The sequence below is a fragment of the Hippocampus bargibanti genome, linkage group LG02, assembly GCF_051943395.1.
Source record: "Hippocampus bargibanti isolate YZ-2025 linkage group LG02, ASM5194339v1, whole genome shotgun sequence".
NCBI classification, from domain to species: domain Eukaryota; kingdom Metazoa; phylum Chordata; class Actinopteri; order Syngnathiformes; family Syngnathidae; genus Hippocampus; species Hippocampus bargibanti.
Genome location: NC_142735.1, coordinates 15,103,231 through 15,121,221, shown reverse-complemented (window position 1 = coordinate 15,121,221; position 17,991 = coordinate 15,103,231). Strand labels below are relative to the sequence as shown.

Below are 17,991 nucleotides of genomic sequence, written 5' to 3'. Positions count from 1 at the left end.
GGATGTGTGGCTGGAGATAAAAAGTCATCTGAGAATCATAGTTCAGAGACTGGGAAATGAGACAGTGAGCACTCTTTTTCTGCATCCAACACTCCAATTTACTCTCTGCTTTTGTCTCCTCATCAAGGGGATGAAATCTGTTAGAGAAATTTGAATTGTTAAGAGACATGACTTGAATTATTTAAAATGATTCTTTTTTTATTCATCACAGTGCAGTTACCCAGTATAACCCATCATTTTCCACCGTTACTTTTTTTCTAACTGACAGCATACTTTCCCGTGGACCTCTTTTAATTGTGTCACTTCTTCCTCATTTTAAACTGAACCATTTGTTTTTGTTTTACTTTTATAGGTGGATGAATAGGCTTGGATTGGCAGCTATTGGCTACACACCGGATGACAAAGTGCCACGTCCAGATGAAGGTCAGACAAACAGACTCTAATGCTAAGCGTTGGATATTCTTCTAAGCTTCAAATGTTATTGCCTTCTTTCTCAACTTTAGACTACTGGAGTGAGAGTGATCAAGATGAGGTTGATGGCTCTATGACACTCAAACACGAGGGACCATCCTCTCTCTGCGATACTTACCACCGCACACCATCAGTGAGTACAAACTTAACAACGTCCCGCTCTGATGAAATATTTTATTCAAAAGATACCCAGAGTTTTAAGTGCTTTCAACATCAATAAAACACAACATCATCTGGTTCGGCAAGCAGCCAAGAGCATGATGTGTGTCATACAGTCGAGTCACAGTCTGACCAATAGATGGCAGCAAGTAGGTCACATTCAACTCTGTTAATGTGTGACCCTATATTACCCGAGACCATATTTGGATCCTTTGGTTCTCACAGAGCCAGTATTTACTGTACAGTATGTTTGTCAGACTGAAAATTGAAGAGGAGGAACACCAAATACAGCTCTACTCAAACAAAGTCGTCTTATGATAAGTGACTGGGAAGCTTCCATCACGTTAAACATTTAGAGTAGCTGACATAGCTGTTGTAATCTGCTTTTATACTCTCTGGTGACAACAAGCCACATCCGGATTTATCCTTCAATGAGCCAACTTAAACTGTACCGCTTGCTAGACGTTTGCCTTTCGAGGAGGTTTGGACATTGTGTTGAGTTGTTACCATTCTCAGCTAAGCCATATAACAGCCTTGTCCACCATATTTGGTGATATTCATCGGACATCTCATTGCTTTTTTTGCTCTCATCTTTTGGTCTCTTTACGCTCTGCTTTTTTCTTTTTCCTCCTTTCACTCTTTGTCTCCTTATTGTTTAAAATCCGACTTTTCCTCCTGTTGTCACCCACCTGTGTCACACGCCCTACTTACACCCGCCCACAGTCAAACCTCCTCCACACTTATGACCAATTGCCCCGCTCTGTCAGCTCCATGAGCCTCATGCGCTCCACTCCATCTCCCCATCCTCTACCAATGAGTGCCTCCACCTCCCCCATCCCTCCACAGATGGTCTCTTCCAGCTCCCCTCTTCCTCTGCAGGTCAATTCTTCTAGCCCCTTCCCAGAGCCAAAGCATGGGCGACATTTTTCCAGCGAGTCAACCCACTCCCACTCGTCTGCAGAAGACCAGCGTGGCGAGGGATTGGGCATGGGCACGGGAACAGGCAGCACCAGTACCCACTCCTCGGGTTGCCGGTCTTCACATCGAGAGCGTCGTTCCTGGCAGGACCTCATTGAGACCCCTCTAACCAGTGCGGGGCTACATTTCCTCCAGACAGCACCGGGAGAAAACGATTATAGTGGCCTAATGGGGAGCATGGCAGGGGAGATGGGGATGTATGGAGGACTTGGCAGACAGAGCATGTCACCAGAGAGACGCCGGCAGGCTACACTGCCAGTTCGAAGACATCACGCCACAGAGAGGGACAGGGATCGTGATGGGCCTTTCCCTCTGGAGCGTGGGCCACACACCCACAACTACACGCATCGACGTTCCCATAAGCAGCGCAGTCAGAGTCTGCCTAGAAATAGGGACCCCTTTGGAGGAAAGCTGATATATACGTCACCTCATATGGAGGAGAGAAGTGAAGATGAGGAGGCAGAGAGGCAGGGTGCAGATATGCTTGAGGCTGAAAAGGGTAAGAAAGTCACGCATTTTCCTTATCATAAAAAAAGGATAACAAATGATACAGCTCCCAGTTGTGCTCCTAGGTTTACATACCTCAGTGAGTCTTCTCAAATGGGGCCGGTGTATCCACGGGGATACTGTATGTGAACGCCCTTTCGAGGTTGCCGTCCGTGAGATTTTAAAATACATTTAAAAACGTTGCTCCAAAGATCCCTCGGGAAGTACAAGCCACTGTCTCACTAAATTCACTAAATGCAAAAATGTTCAGTTCAGTGTAGGACTTGAGTTCCAAAGTTTAATAAAACGTATACACATCTCAATATGTTTTTATTCTTTTCGATTCAAACATGTTTACTGCTGGGTGGGGGTTATTTCATTGAACAAATATTGGACTGGATACATCATTGAAGGCTTAGAATCACTTGAGGTTTGTAAAGCTTATTAGTACAACTGTACGTCTGTCAATGAGTGGTGAATGATGATAAATGTAACACAATTGTAGACACAAAAAATAATCACAAAAATTTTGACTAAAATACTATTTCTTTTTTCACTCAATGGTAACGATTTTGTTGCAGTTCAAACCCACTTCTGGTTGTTGATGTCCGTTGACTGCATTGCTTCTACGTCATCATTATGTCATTACTTGACAAAGGCCATATTATTGACAGTGAATTCCAAAAGGAGTGTTCTAAAGACTGTTACAACGATACACAAACTGCAATCTGACATGATATATTGCAATAAATGTGAACATGCCCACCATCTGCTTCCCACCAACAGAAAAAAATAATTCAATGAATATGTCTTCTCTGCTTCTCCCCTGACAACCTCAGACTTGCGGGATGTGAGATTTGAGAGCAGAGAAAGGAAGGTCTCAGAGGGAAGAGAGCGGCGGGTGTCAGACGGACGTGAACCGGATCCACCGGATGGGCTAGAGCAACTGTACCGCGCCCTGGAACAAGCCAATGTTACAGCACTCGGTGACCCAAGACCCTGTAGCAGGCAGGAACTGCGACGAGGTTTCACTCATAGAGTCAGGGACCCTCTGCTGAATGACAGACTGCACCGTGTCAGAGCACTACGCAGCACCTTAAAGGTAGCAAGAAGACATGAATTTGTTTCCAGAAAAAAAATGACTGACATTCACCAAAGAAAATTATGGAATTATGCAACACCACCATAATCCTTTTATAATGTAATCCTCATATATTTTGTTTCCCATATGATGTAAAAGAATTACTCTTTATACAGTAAATTAAGTGGTGGTACAAAAAAACTGAGTTAAATCTTGTTAATCATTCTCTTTCTGTTTTCTGGGATAGGAAACCTTTAAGTGGTGGGATAAAAAAAGGCTTAGATAAAGACTGCGCAACGTGCTGAAGTGTCATGTGACATGTAATGATGTGTGTAAAATAGTGTGCTTGTTGGGGACAATCAACTTTGAAGGTTGTACTATAGTTTCCATATGCCAAAACTTTCTCAACATGATTCATTTGGCATTCACTAACACACAAAAAGTATTATTAAATTAAAACAGCTTGGAAATGACATACCTTCATGGAGATCAATTCAATAATTTAATTGGTTGTTTCGTGGCCCGTAGCTTACTCCTCCACAAAGTTTGTGTAAAATTGCTGGAGGTGTTTGAGGAAATCGTAACAACAAAACATAAACTCCCTGCCCACCTAATTCTGGTAATGTCTCCTCCAGGCCAAAGAGTCTGAGCTGGCAGTAATCTGCGCCCTTTTGGAGGACCCAGGCCTGTGCTCCCAGACCTTCAGAGATTGGAAACAGTGGCACAGTGAGCTCTATTCCGACATCTGTCAAATCAGCCCCAGCACCAACGGCCAGGATGATCTTTCCCCACTGAGCGCTCCTATCATGACCCACACACACTCTTTTATTGAGACCCATGTGTGAGAAAGATAGCAGGCTGGACTTTCTATCTATCTATCGCTCTCTCATACTGTCTATCTCACACACAGACACACAAACACACGCGTGCACACACACACACACACACACACACACACACACACACACACACACACACACACACACACACACACACACACACACACACGCACACACACACACACACACACACACACTTTGTTACATGTAAATACAGAGGGAACAGTGAGATGTGTGTGAGTGTACTTTTGATAACTCTGAGGACCCCACAGGGTGCCTGTTGCATGCCTGAACGGAAAACATTCATCTTCTTTTGTCTGTGAAACTCAGCATAAAGTTCCACATGCCTGTCTGAAAGGAAATGGATGATTATGGGTTTGTTTGGCCATGTACCTGTACATGTCCTTTGTATACTGTATTTTGTTTTCACTCTGAATCTGGTTGATTTTCTTTGGGTGGAAAGGCATCTATGTAGCAGCAATACAGAGGAAATCTTTTCACCACAGCACTGTACTTTTGTACTAATGAACTTGTACCCAGAGCCACCAATTCCCTCCTTTCACCGTTTCTCTTTTATTTCCTCCCTGCATATCATGTTCTATTAATCGGAGATGACCCGACAGGGCCGTGTGGGAAAAGTAAGCTATGTGACTTTATTTAAAGACTGTGAAAAGTTGCCATTGATGCCGTTTAATATCTCTTTACAAATGAAAACAACCGCGACAGGCAAACAAGAAAATTTTCTATACACAGAATTTCAAACTGTGAAAATGTTTATCTGCACATAGAGGGTTGACTTCTTTGTTTGTGTGTAATTCTACAGTTTATTTTTTTCTCAGCACCATTCCAATCTCTGTTGTATGTCAATCCATTTTTATTTTGTCTGTTTCTTCTCTCTTCTGAGATTGTGTATTTGTGTACACACTGCTAGCGTGTATACTAATGTAAATGTTTGCGTTCGACTACCACTATGATTTGCTTTTTGGGAGCACTGATTTGAACGCGTTCATTTTTTTGGAGGGGGGGCGGTGTAGGAGTTATACTGTGACAGCAATAGTCATTTTCAAAGGAGTCATTCATTGCAAAGAACTCACATTCCATGTATTTTACTCTCATTATAGCTACATCACAGGGTCAGTCTCATTGGCCTCTACCATTGTTGTTGAAAATATCAGGTAAAGGCTTCTAATTTTCAGAAGATTTATGTACAGTTGACTAATATATTTAAAAATAGACAAATATATAACTCTTTACGTTTTGTGTCATGAATATAAAGTATGATATATTCTATGCCAAGGTTTTGCATTCTACCCCTCTACACTGTTGCTGTCGATGCAATTTAACTCAGAGCAAACATTTTTATTGGTACAGAAAAACATAAAGGTTGACCCATCGACATTCTTCTGGTTATGAGTTGCATGGGAAAAAGGCCTGGGACTGATTTAATTGGACAGGGTGAAATATTGTGGATCTTTTATTTCCTTTTTGTCAATTCTTATATGCTCCTAATGATTGCAGAATTGATCAATTCGTAGCGCATGATACACACAACAATGCCGTTGAAAAATGTTTTTTTTTTCCTCATTATGACGGATTTCTTCTATATCCGTTTGTCTGTACAATGGATGGAAGAAGGGGGTGGGCTCTCTATTAAATCAGCCTTTGGTCGGATGCATCACCTCGTCAGACTTCCTGAAAAGGGGTAAAAAAAAAATTATTTTATGCACCACATAGTGAGTTTGAGTTACAAACATACTGTCACTTGGCAAAGAAAAGGTCGTTTGATATAATCTCAGGCATGTCTGCCCTACATTGTTTTAAAGACTCAATGGCGCCCCCTGGAGTGAGGGACTCAGACGTGTAGCACCAACTGTATCAATCGCTGCATTTAGGTATGCCTCACCTTTTACTGTCATTCTGTTCGTCGAGCTTTTGTTTGTATCATCATATTACACGCTTGTGAAATATGTAACACAACCCAAAAATACAATTCTGTTTTTTTAAATGGTTTATTTGAGAGTACCATAAAAGAAAACTAAACGATGCAAGGACTTTCCCTGTGCCTCCAAACACTCTCTCTCTACCAACGTCGTCAAACTGGACTTCCAACATACACTTGGCTGTAGACAATTAGCGATGCAATCTTGGTCTGCAGAGGTCTGTTCGTTACTCATCCTTTGGTTTGTTCTCCCCCTTTCTCACCTGCTGATCAGCAAAACGGCTACTTGACTGTAGACACTGATTTATGGCCACAAAATTGATTTGTGCTATCACCCCCTCATCTTTGTGTGTGTAGACCTGCAGAACCAGGCCGCGAAGGGGGATTTCACTGTGTGTCCTTTCAGGGGTGTACATGTCCACCTCATGGTACATTGCACATGGTGTGTAATATGTAAGTTGCACTGCGACATAAAAAAGGAACATATTGCTCTTTTTCAAGGATTATATTAGCTTCCTGTAATTCTGTACAATAAACAGACTAAAGATGATATTAAAAAAAAGACAAGTACATTTATTCTTTAGCCTTTTTTGTTTCATATATATGAGTATATATTACAAAAAATCAGATTGTAAGTTGTTAAACTTTAACTCCAATAAACTCAATCCTCTGCACTACGAGCTCACCTTTGTGTATATGCCTCAATCTTTTTGGAATTCTGGAAAACCCTCCACATTCAATCACTGAAGTTTGCACTTTATTTGGAAAAGTGGAACCGTTTTGCCCTCTATGCCTTATTTATATTAATTTATCCATCCAGCCAGCCATCCATCCGTTTTCAACACTGCTTAGCCCCAACAGGGTCATGGGGCGTCGCTGAAGCTTATTCCAGTTGACCCCATGCGGAAGGCAGACCCTAAACTGGTCACCAGTCACTTACAAGGAGATGAAGAGACAGATGAACGTCCCATGTTGCTCGCAATCAGTTTAGATGCAACTACTATGACAAAGTGCATAAATAGTGTGGCTCCGTGTCCAACTAGTGCTAAAAAGACCAAACTTGTGTGACTGTGAATTGTCCTTGAGAGTTTTGAAAGGCACTTAGAAATAACAATTAGAATCAGAATCAGAATACCTTTATTCGTCCCGCAATGGGGAAATTTGCAGTCCACAGCAGCAATTGAAGAGGGATGGGGTTGGGGTGGGAGTGAAAGGATAGAAAACAAGATATTCTAAGCATAACAAAATAAAAATGTCAACTGTATACTGTGCAAATGTAGATGTGCAAAAACCGTTCTATAAACAAGACTGTACATAGTGCAGAATCAGAGATGCATTTAGATATATTGTGGATTTTTTTTAATTGCACATAGTCAAAGAATTGTTAAAAAGCCTCAAATATGTAATGTTTTACTCTTGAAAGTCAGGTTCAGCAATGCACTGTTTATTTTCGTAGGTGGCTATGGTGGCCGTGCCGGCAATGCTGGGCGTTGCCTCCATTAGAGTTACTTATTATTATTATTATTATTATTATTATTATTATTATTATTATTTATTATTATTATTATTATTATTATTATACACCAATGTCTGATATTATCTCTCATGACAATAAAATAAAATAAAATGCACTACTGTGTTTTCGTGGTAGATGGCAGTAAATTCCTTTGATGAACTCGAAGTTGCAGAGCACAACAGTCCCTGAAGAAGAAAGGGAAATCGGTGTCATGGCCGCCAAGGTGAATTTTTGTTGAGCGTTTATGTTTCGTAGTTAATTCATATTTCCACTGAATATGTACACTGTGCGTTGTTGTCTGACGATCCTGTGTTGTTGGATGTCAGATCTATCTAATATTCGGGCATTCAGCTTACCAGACTGAGGTAGTTAAGCATTAAGTTATCGTCTGGTGTTAGAATGGTTTAATCTTAGAGTTGCATTGGCCATGCTATTTCAAAAATGCAAAAAAAATGTCACTGCCATTTGGCAGCGGGTAGTAGAATTTGCATTGCTTGGGCTAAAATAAAATAAGGCCCTCCATGCCAAGTACGTTTTCTTACACTGATGTGTGGTATAATATTCACGCACTTATTATCAGAATCAGAATACCTTTATTCGTCCCGCAATGGGGAAATTTGCAGTCCACAGCAGCAATTGAAGAGGGATGGGGTTGGGGTGGGAGTGAAAGGATAGAAACTTATATAGATAGATAGATAGATATAGATAGAAATTACTATATTGTACTTCCAACTACTTCCAACTACAATAATGTCAGCTGATTTTATCCTAAGACACGAAACAATACGTTGTCCTTACAATACGTTTTACATTCACACATAGTTTGTAGCAAACGTGAGTGACATGCGTTCTGTGAACACTCAATATATATGGAGAGAGAGTAGGTGGATGTGTGTCAGAAATATGTATGTTAATGTCTGGCTGTGCACGTTTGTGTGTGTGTTCATTTGTATTACTTTATTAATGATACAACACATTCAATTAAAAGAGGCATTTTGTAGAACTTCACTTGAGCAGCTAGCATAACATTCGACGTAATTCAGTCGGTTCATTGCTGTTTATTTGTGAATTTATGCCATGTCTTCATTTTTCCATGTGTGGAAATATCGTGTGGATCCAACTGAATTGTTGTGGCACGGTGATTGACTGGTTAGTGTGTGGCCCTCACAGTGCAGAGTTGCACTATAGTTACCTAAAGCTATTGGGATAGGTTTCAGCACGAGAGTGGATGGATGTGGATTTTTTTTAATTGCACATAGTCAAAGAATTGTTAAAAAGCCTCAAATATGTAATGTTTTACTCTTGAAAGTCAGGTTCAGCAATGCACTGTTTATTTTCGTAGGTGGCTATGGTGGCCGTGCCGGCAATGCTGGGCATTGCCTCCATTAGAGTGTACACCGTTCGGGAAATGTACACTGAAGGCCTCATTACTCGAGAGAAGGTAACCCCGTCTGTATTGAAGGAGGCCAATGCACACGATGACTTTGTATGTGTGCATTGAGAACGTTTTACCCTTTTGTTCGTAGTTGGACATCTACACCCCAGTGCCAAAGTCTGCTCCGATCCGAGGTGTACCAGATCAGCAAAGGCTGATCGAGAGTGGCTTAGCTACAGCAAGAGAAGGCCTCCAACCCTTTGTTCATCTGGTCAAGGTAAATTAGATCGCTTTTGAAATTGTGAAGTCAACCATTATGTTTCGGCACTCGCAAACTGTGGATACCCTCAGTGGCCGTTTAACAAATGTCACAAAGAAAGAATAGGGAATTAAACCAAAAATTCTGAAGATACAAAAAGGAGAGGAGTAGCAGTACCTTACATTGCAGGAGTTTCTGAAAAACTACAGAGTCCTTTGGCAACACAAAATTCCTACTTATTTCAAACCGATAAACACTTTAAGGCAAAAACTAATGCATCCAAAAGATAGGCTGCCAAATGAAAAAACAATGTAATGTAGTTTATTCAATACATTGTAAGAATGAAAATTGTAAAGAGCAATACATTGGGGAGACAAAACGAATTCTCAAAAAAAGACTATCAACATCGCAGGGATAATACTAGTGGGCCTCAACCGGCAGTACATATGCACCTAAAAGCTAGCAACCACTCATTTGACGACAATGAGGTTAAAATCTTAGCGAAAGAACATAGATGGTTTGAAAGGGGAGTAAAAGAAGCAGTTTTCATAAAACAGCTAAATCCTTCACTAAACCGATGTGGTGGTGCGAGGTTCAATTTGGATCGTTCGTACAACAGCCTACTTCGGCAACATAGGATTAGTAATGCTGATGAGGTGATACCGGAGCAAGTGGGACAATCAGGCCAGTCGTTAGTCAGGACAATAGGAACAATCAGTGGAGCCGCAGGGACTAGTCCTCTGCTCCCCCCGATCTGAGAGCAGGGACCTATCATAGCAGAGTCCGGTTAAATGTGACCTGGGACAGAACACCGGAAATTTTTTGAATCATTTATAAGTTGTTGATGATGATAATAATTAGGGCCTGACATAATTTTTATTGAGTTTGGTCTGACAGCTGTCAACCTTGTCACTCCCAAAGAGAACTTCAACGTCTTCATCTATGCTACCTCCAGCTCTGCCTCCTGTCTTTTCTTCAGTAGTACAGTCTCCAGTCAAAACAGCATGGCTGGTCTCACCACAGATTTAAACACCTTTCCTTTCATCTTAGTTGAAACTCTTCTGTCACACATCTACCTCACACCTTTCTCCAGCCGTTCCAACCTAGCTCTACACACTTTCTCACCTTTTTTCCACACTCAACAATGCTCCAGACCAGACATGGGCAAACTACGGCCCGCGGGCCACATACGGCCCGTTAGGCTTTTTAATCCGGCCCGCCGAATTTGCCCAAATTATAGTACAAACAGTGTCTAAAACTCATGACAAAAAGCTAGCGAACAACAGGGCAGATAACTGAAAAGTTGCCTGCTCCATTTTTCACAACTTGAAGCAAAATGAGACTAATCCCATTAAAAAAAACATTGTCACAAAGTACAAAGTTTTTTTAAATCAATAATGCACCAACAACAAATGCTACCTTGCTTAATTTACAGCAAATGTGCATGGCTGTAGATTTTGCTGCAGTAGTCGATTGTCATTGTAGTGCACAATGCAACGTTTGCATTGCTTCCTACGAGCCACTAAGCCCCTTTCATAAATGTCACGTACACTTTACAGTCACGGTTTAATGTAAATTTACGTTTTGTAGCGTCACATATGTTGTTAGCTTCTTTTGAATCTTTCTTCTGGTCTGAGGTTCTGTGCATCTATTTTGGAAAATGACATGCAATTGTACGACTTTATAACGCTTGCGAAAGTCCGGAAGAAAGAAGCAGGCTTCTGATTGGCTGCCGTGCCGAGTATGCAAATTTCAACTGCAGGTAGTCTATGTTTGTGTGCTCGGCGACGGTACACGTGTATTGTTTGCGCGTGAAGGCGAGAGCGTCAGTGAGGAGTTTGTTGAGCGCGCGGTCAGGACAAACCATCTATGATTTGGCGGAATTTAACACAAGTAGGTATTATTGAGCTTGAATATTTCGTTGTGTAATAATATGTTTTGAATGTTGAAAGTAATTCAATATTTAAATAAATGTTGATTTCTTTAACTTTGCCCCTTCGATGGAAACTTAAAAACAGACACAATCTTGATAAATCACAGTGCATATGTTATTTTAATCTATTTCCATTTCCTCCTCCACGTATCTGCGAAATAGTATGCAAACGCCATATTCCTTGAGACAAATTTATTAACTGATCAGGGATATTTTTCACATTTGAAAGACAGTTAATAAATTGGGTTGTAGTGTTCTTACTGTGCTATGAGGTTTGTACATACCACATTTAAAGGACAACCGGCACCATTTTTTGTTTTTGTTTCCCACTGACATCAGAAAAACGTTTTATAGCATCTAAAATACCCAAATCAGGCAGGCTGATATTTTTAGTTAAATTAAAAACACCAATAAAAATGACTTCAAAATGAATCCGGAAATGGCCAGTTTCAGAAGGTCCCACCCCCCTGTTTGTGACGTCACGCCAAGACGTATTGCCTTGCTCGAGAATCAAAACAATGGCTTCAGATTCGGAGAAGATGTTTTCTTGTTACTCATCCAGTTATGAATATGATTCAAATAGTTCTGAAGAGGAAAGCATAAATGTTTGCAATTGATTCAAGGAGTCCTCCCATATCAATTCGAGCCGTCAATGACAGCAATGTAGCACCCAGAAAAAACAGAAGATTGCGCCCAAGCTCCGTTAGAAATGGGCTGATTTGTCAGCTGGGAATTTGTGTCAGTGAATATAAAATAGTTGTCTTGGTGCAACACACAACGATTCACCATGGCGTTATTTATGTGTTTTCCTTCTAATTTCGCCATCAACACGGATCAAGACGAAGTTTTCAGACCAAACAAAGTACCCAAAATGCATTGTATGTCGCTTTCTTGGTCAGGGGTGGTCCAAACGTGACGTCACATGGGGATCGTCATCAACTCGAAAACAAGACTTCATGAATATTCAGCGCAAGTCTTAAAATGTAAACTATAGCTATATGCTGTGGAATCTTTGTAAAATACGCTCAGTCGAAGTCATTTGAAGTGATTTTATAAATTATGGACATAACTTGTTCGGAGTATTTCCGGCCCAAACACTCCCTCCAAATGCTCCTGGCCCGGCCCCTCTGTCAAATTTTAGAACCCAATGCGGCCCGCGAGTCAAAAAGTTTGCCCACCCCTGCTCCAGACTGTTGAACACAAATACTTAAAGGACAACCGGCATCACTTTTTCGTATCAGAAAAACGTTTTATAGCATCTAAAATACCCAAAACACACAGTATGATATTTTTAGTCAAATGCAAAACACCAATAAAAATGACTTAGTGTCCAAAATCTGAAAAAAACAATGAACCTGGAAGTGGCCAGTTTCAGAAGGTCCCGCCCCCTTGTTCATGGCGTCACCCCAAGACGTCTTGCCTTGCTGGAGAATCAAAACAATGGCTTCAGATTCGGAGAATATGCTTTCTTGTTACTCATCCAGTTATGAATATGATTCAAATAGTTCTGAAGAGGAAAGCATACATGTTTGCAATCGATTAAAGAATTTATTCCATGCCATTTTGAGGCAATGGGTGGCGCGAGGTAGCACTAAAAAAAGAGGCAGAAGAGGGCGACAAAGCTCCGTGTAAGGAATTAATCAACCCGTTTCCACAGGCTGATTAATTCCTTACACGGAGCTTTGTCGCCCTCTTCTGCCTCTTTTTGGTGCAACACGAAGTTGTCAGACCAAACAAGTACAGCAACATGCATTGATGTGATGGAAGGACTGCTACAATGTGTCCTTTTTTCAGTCAGTGACATAGTGTGAGGACTCCTCACCAACTCAAAGACAAGACTTCCGGAATATTCAGCGCGAGTCTTAAAACGTAAAATATAGCTATATACGGTGGCATCTTTGTTAAATACGCTCAGTAGAAGTCATTTGAAGCCGTTTTACAAATTATGGACATAACTTGTCCGGAGACGTCGGTTGTCCTTTAACATCCTCCATCTTACTTGGGCCCCTTTCATTCACACACATGAATTTCGTCTTGCGTTCTGTCCATAAGATTTTGCTCGTGTGAGCAACATCACTTAATTCAGTGATGTTGCTTTTCGTGATTGTTGTCTCCTATTGTACTGCACCCACAGGGAGCCTGCATCTCTGTGAAAAGAGGAAGTATAAATCTCTACCACACTGGAGAGGGTGAGTTCCATGTTCATACTTGCAACTTTCAAAAGTGGTATTTACATGATTATGTTAGGATGTACATGACATAATTAACATTTCGTGCAGGTTGACTTATTCCAAAACACATTAAAATTGTAAGTCCAAAGACAATTCATACATGATATGACTGACTGGCATATTTCTTATTTAGGTATGGATAGGCATGGAATTGGATCTTAGTAAAAAAAAAGATTTTACTTTTAAAAAAAAATATATTTTATTAAAAATACAACAGAAATTGGAGGAGGTCCTCTTTTGAATGTGTCCTTTTGATGTTTTGACAAAGACTATCGAGCTATCGCCTGCCACATTAGCCATCATTCCGCTTAGCTTCATTCACGTTGGTTGCTTTGGCCTCAATCCTGCTCAGTAAGCGAGAAGAAAACAACCCAACCAACATGGTGAAATAAACACAATTGTGTCTCAGAGGTAATTCATACCGCTATCACGGTCTCTATTTAAGATGTCAGTCAGTGTAATGAAAATTACTGTTGAAAAGAGAGGGATGGCTCATTTACAGTGCCTGTTGTTGTCATAGATGTGTACTATTGCTTGAAGGATCCTCCTCCAGGTTTCCTACCAAGGCTTGGCACCATCACCATGGCTGGCCTCCTTGGCATGTTCTTTGCACGCAAAGGTAACGTGACCTTCAATCACTCACACGTTTCATTTGAACATGATCACCATTTGGGAATCTACTGTGGTACATTTTTGCTGATCTACAGAGGTATATTTTTGCAGACGATGTTTGAATTTCAATTATTGTATCACTCAAATCAAGTTAGCAAATACATGGACAAATGCACTGTTAATCCACTCGAAGAATTCATATGAAGGTTATAAACATATGTAGTAGTGACAGAAATTGCATCTGAAATGACTGGAATGGAAGACATGAAATTCAAAAGACGAAAACGCTCTAAGCCATGCAGAAATGTCGTGAATCTAAACATGGAATACACTAATAATGCACTCTAAGCATCAATATGAATTTATAGACATGCACGCACATGAAGAAATTCCATACTTATAGGCTTTTGAGAATATTGGCACATATTCTGTTCACTTTGAAAAATGTCAGCCAAGCATTCCATTTACTTCAAAGTAGTTCATTGGCCACGCGCTGTGTCAGTAACTGGTATCGGCGGCTTTTGTTAGTACCTGATACCTTGAAATAACCATGTTACTGACTTCTCCAATTGGCCTTTATACACCTTGACACGAGAGCTAACTGAAAAACATAACCTCCCGCCCCTTTAAAGTTTCGAACTTGTTTTCCCCTTCATTATCAAATGGGGGTTTAGGCTCTCGTTTAAAGAGGATAATGTTCCCGTTGGGTCTCATGGGTGCTGGGGCATCTGTGTGCTACCCAGCCCAGGCAGTGGCTGTCTTTAAGGTGAGCACTTTTCCAGACTAACCTTGTAACCAACCGACAACAACACGCCCATGTGGTCCTATTAATGCGGCAAAACACAAATGTTTTCTTGGTTACCGAGGTAACTGGCAAGAAGATATATGCTGCAGGCCAGTGGAGCCACACTACTGTGTCTTCACTGTTCACTTCGAAGACCCCAGTGCCTGATGCTGCTCCACAACTACAGGTTATTTCTCCCATTAAACATTCAGATGCAGGATTATGCACGGAAGCTAGTTTGCAGTGTCAACAGAGAGTACAAGGGGAACATTATTATTATTATTATTATTATTATTATTATTATTATTGTTGTTGTTATTATTATGTGTGAAATCTTAGACCACCATCCATTCCAAGGACTGGATTTCATTATTTTTCTCTCTATTTTGTTTCTTCTTTTGCACTTGCCTCAGTTTAAAAAAAAGTTCCAATGTCAATGCGCATTTGAATACATTTCATCTGTTTTAGGAGAGTATTAGCAGTCATGTCAGTAATTGATTTTCAGATTGTCAGATGTGATACCTCGATATAATTTTAATGTTAAGTTCAGAGGGTGAACATTTCAAGGATATTTCCCACCCAAAAATTCATTTGACCACCATTCATTGTCAACTTCATGCAACAGTTTCCCTATATTAACTGCATTGATAATGATCAAAATTATGTTGTAGGCTTTTTGGTGGTGGTTATATACACAAGTTTGCAGAAGGTCTTTGACCAAAATTCTATTGAAAATGCAATTGTGAGACACCTGAAGCTTGTTCTGGTCTTCATAGGCAACTCCTGTGCCCCCGTCAGAGGCGGCAGGGGTTGATGAGCCTTGTCACCACTCGGAGCCCGGCTCAGTGCCGAGTGTTGCCATCTCAGACACTGAGTTGAGATCAGCAGAGTGTGCTCCAGATGCTGATAATCTCATCAATGCTATCGCAGCCAAAGAGCCGTCAGTCACACTCACGGAGATTTCAACTCAGCGGGCGTCCGCAGAGATAGATTCAGGTACAATAGATATTGATCTTGGTCTTCTGGTTTCTCTGTCTCACATCAGCCACATGAGGCATTTACTCCTACTCACTATTGAGTTCTAATTTTGTGAACACATAAATAATCACACGGCTATATTGAAAGTGAGGCGCCTCAAGCCTCAAAAGAAGCACAAGACGGCGCCGCTGCTGTATCTAATGATGCCATCACTTTATCAGAGGCCATTTCTCCAGCTTCTGATGCCCCCCCCCCCCCCCCCCCCCCCCCCCCCCCCCCCCCCCCCCCCGAGACCCTTCCTGCTCAGCACACATGAAGTTCAGAATCAGGAACCAAAGAGTCTGCCCAAGCTGAATCGGCTCCAGCTGATGTTCATGTTTGTGTGTAAACATGTGAATATCTGTTCATGCTTCACTTTGTGGAAGTTGTAATTAGACATTTAGGGACATCTCAGATTAGATTTCAAGTGTCATACCATATTTGAATATTTTTTCCATTGACTGCCACTGCAATTTTCAAGAGGTAATAAAAATGACTTTATCCAAAGTTGATGCTTCACGATAAACATATGACATGGCCTATATTTAGGGAAAAAAACATACAGATCTTTTTAACTTTGGTCCAAAGACACCAGCTAGAAAGAAAACCAAATGAGGGCAAGTTCGGGTTCAAACTGTCATGTCATTAGCCATTACTTATTCCAGTTATTATAGCAGGCGCAGATATCCATTTACCGGGTTTAAATATGTGACATTCTATACAAAGGTGATTGCAGCATGCAAAAGTTTACTTTACCTTTTAAATGTAAATGACACTGTGATGATAAGAAAATTGGCTGCATCCAGAATGTTTTCTTTGTCACTCATTGTCTTTGTCTTGGTGACCACCAGGAGGCGCTGCATTCACACCAGATCCGGCCCTCTTAGACTTTGGCCAATCCAGTCCTGAGGATGAAGACCTGTACAGCACTCGCTGATTTCAAAACGGATATCATGCATTACATCTGGATTGACAGACTTATTGAAACACAGCATGCATTGTGCATTAGGTTTTATTTTCATCTGAAAACACTCTCAATTCCTGCCGTAACAGTTTACTCTCAGCAAGAACCAAAAACATATTTTTGCCTGAGAACAGATGTGTGTGCACATGTCGTACAGATGGCCTTCGGTGTAATCCTCACACTCGGATGTTTAACAACTATTTGCTGTGTGCAATTCCCACTGTCCATAATGTACAGTGCACTGCATTACCAATGCTGTATGTCATCAGTTGTGATGATGAGAAAAAAGAAAGATGGATCTAAATTGTAAATGTGCAATTTCGTTATCGTCCAAAAATGTCCACTTATTGATTAAATAAGTCCAAAAAGCTGTATTTTTCATGCATCTATGTTCAGTTGTCTGCCTGAACAACAGGTACAGCACGCCGATGTATGTATTCCGAACCAAATTGATGTCCATTTCGAATTATCCAAGGCACAAGAACGTAGAGATTGACTTTGGGTGCTGAAGCTAATGGCGTTTTAAACACCTTTCATCTATTTATATTCCTTCATTTATATTTTTTTCACAGTCTAGAAGAATTACACGATAACAAGACAGAGGCAAAACATTTTTTTTCACTAACCGGACAGAAGATACATCCTGAAACCAGATGTGAGCATTTTGTAAGCGGATAAGAGGCTAACAGACGTGTCTAATGAGAGCCAGTGTTTAGGACCGTTTAATTTAATGAGAATTTTATGCAGAACGAAGACTGTGACGGTCCCAAAACAATATGATGAAAAGTTTCTTTGGTTTCTTAGTGAGTTGAGGTAAAATGTTTTGAAAAATGCCTTGTAACATTCAAGGCATTTTTCAAAACATTTAAGCCTACAATCTTGTGATGAATGTATTCAAACAGGAACAGACCAGTTTTCAGCATATTCATAGTAGGTAAATGTGGACATGTATTTAATTAGGTTGCGCGTAGTGTCGTAGCATAAATATTTCTTTAAACAAAGAATAATATGCATCGGACAGTGTTACAAAATGTTACAAATTCAGCTGCAGTAAAGATGGTAAATTGAAAATAGATTTGCCGGTCTTCAAAACAATAGGCCAAATAATCTTGTGGTTTGTTTTGTTGCATCAACTGTCCCGAAAGCCTAAGACTGTCTGGCCCGATTTGGCTGAGTCAGCAAGGGTGAAAGGTCAGGTTACATGTTATGTCAGCTCTCTGTGCTGCTATTTCTATATGTGGTCTCATTTAAAAATGTTTATATTTCTTGTCATTTAAAATGTTTTTCACCCAACTATTGATATAGGTTTCCACTTCTGGCTCTTTGTAGGACTAAATGTGTCCTTAA

The 17,991-nt window shown here is 40.6% G+C and overlaps 2 protein-coding genes across 3 annotated transcripts in view; both read left to right on the top strand.

The window, feature by feature from the left end:
* The window catches only part of LOC148901660 (connector enhancer of kinase suppressor of ras 2), a 63,711-nt gene extending 57,091 nt beyond the window's left edge, over positions 1-6,620 (top strand). The window contains exons 20-24 of the mRNA XM_088989596.1: positions 353-423; positions 504-604; positions 1,354-2,107; positions 2,934-3,196; positions 3,811-6,620. Of these exons, the coding sequence (XP_088845722.1) occupies positions 353-423; positions 504-604; positions 1,354-2,107; positions 2,934-3,196; positions 3,811-4,020 (1,399 nt within the window). The 3' untranslated portion in view covers positions 4,021-6,620. The remainder of the gene's footprint in view (positions 1-352; positions 424-503; positions 605-1,353; positions 2,108-2,933; positions 3,197-3,810) is intronic.
* A 1,019-nt stretch (positions 6,621-7,639) lies between these two features.
* LOC148901659 (MICOS complex subunit Mic27-like) lies at positions 7,640-17,018 on the top strand. Of its 2 annotated transcripts, none has more exons than XM_088989571.1 (9): positions 7,640-7,692; positions 8,812-8,910; positions 8,996-9,121; positions 13,171-13,225; positions 13,788-13,886; positions 14,554-14,645; positions 14,746-14,850; positions 15,440-15,659; positions 16,532-17,018. In XM_088989571.1, exons 1-9 carry the CDS (start codon positions 7,681-7,683, stop codon positions 16,615-16,617), a joined length of 894 nt encoding a protein of 297 aa, XP_088845697.1. In that variant the 5' UTR covers positions 7,640-7,680; the 3' UTR covers positions 16,618-17,018. The 2 variants fall into 2 exon arrangements, with proteins under 2 accessions (XP_088845697.1, XP_088845698.1); XM_088989572.1 differs by lacking the exon at positions 7,640-7,692 and adding an exon at positions 7,707-7,834.
* The last annotated feature ends 973 nt before the right edge of the window (positions 17,019-17,991 follow it).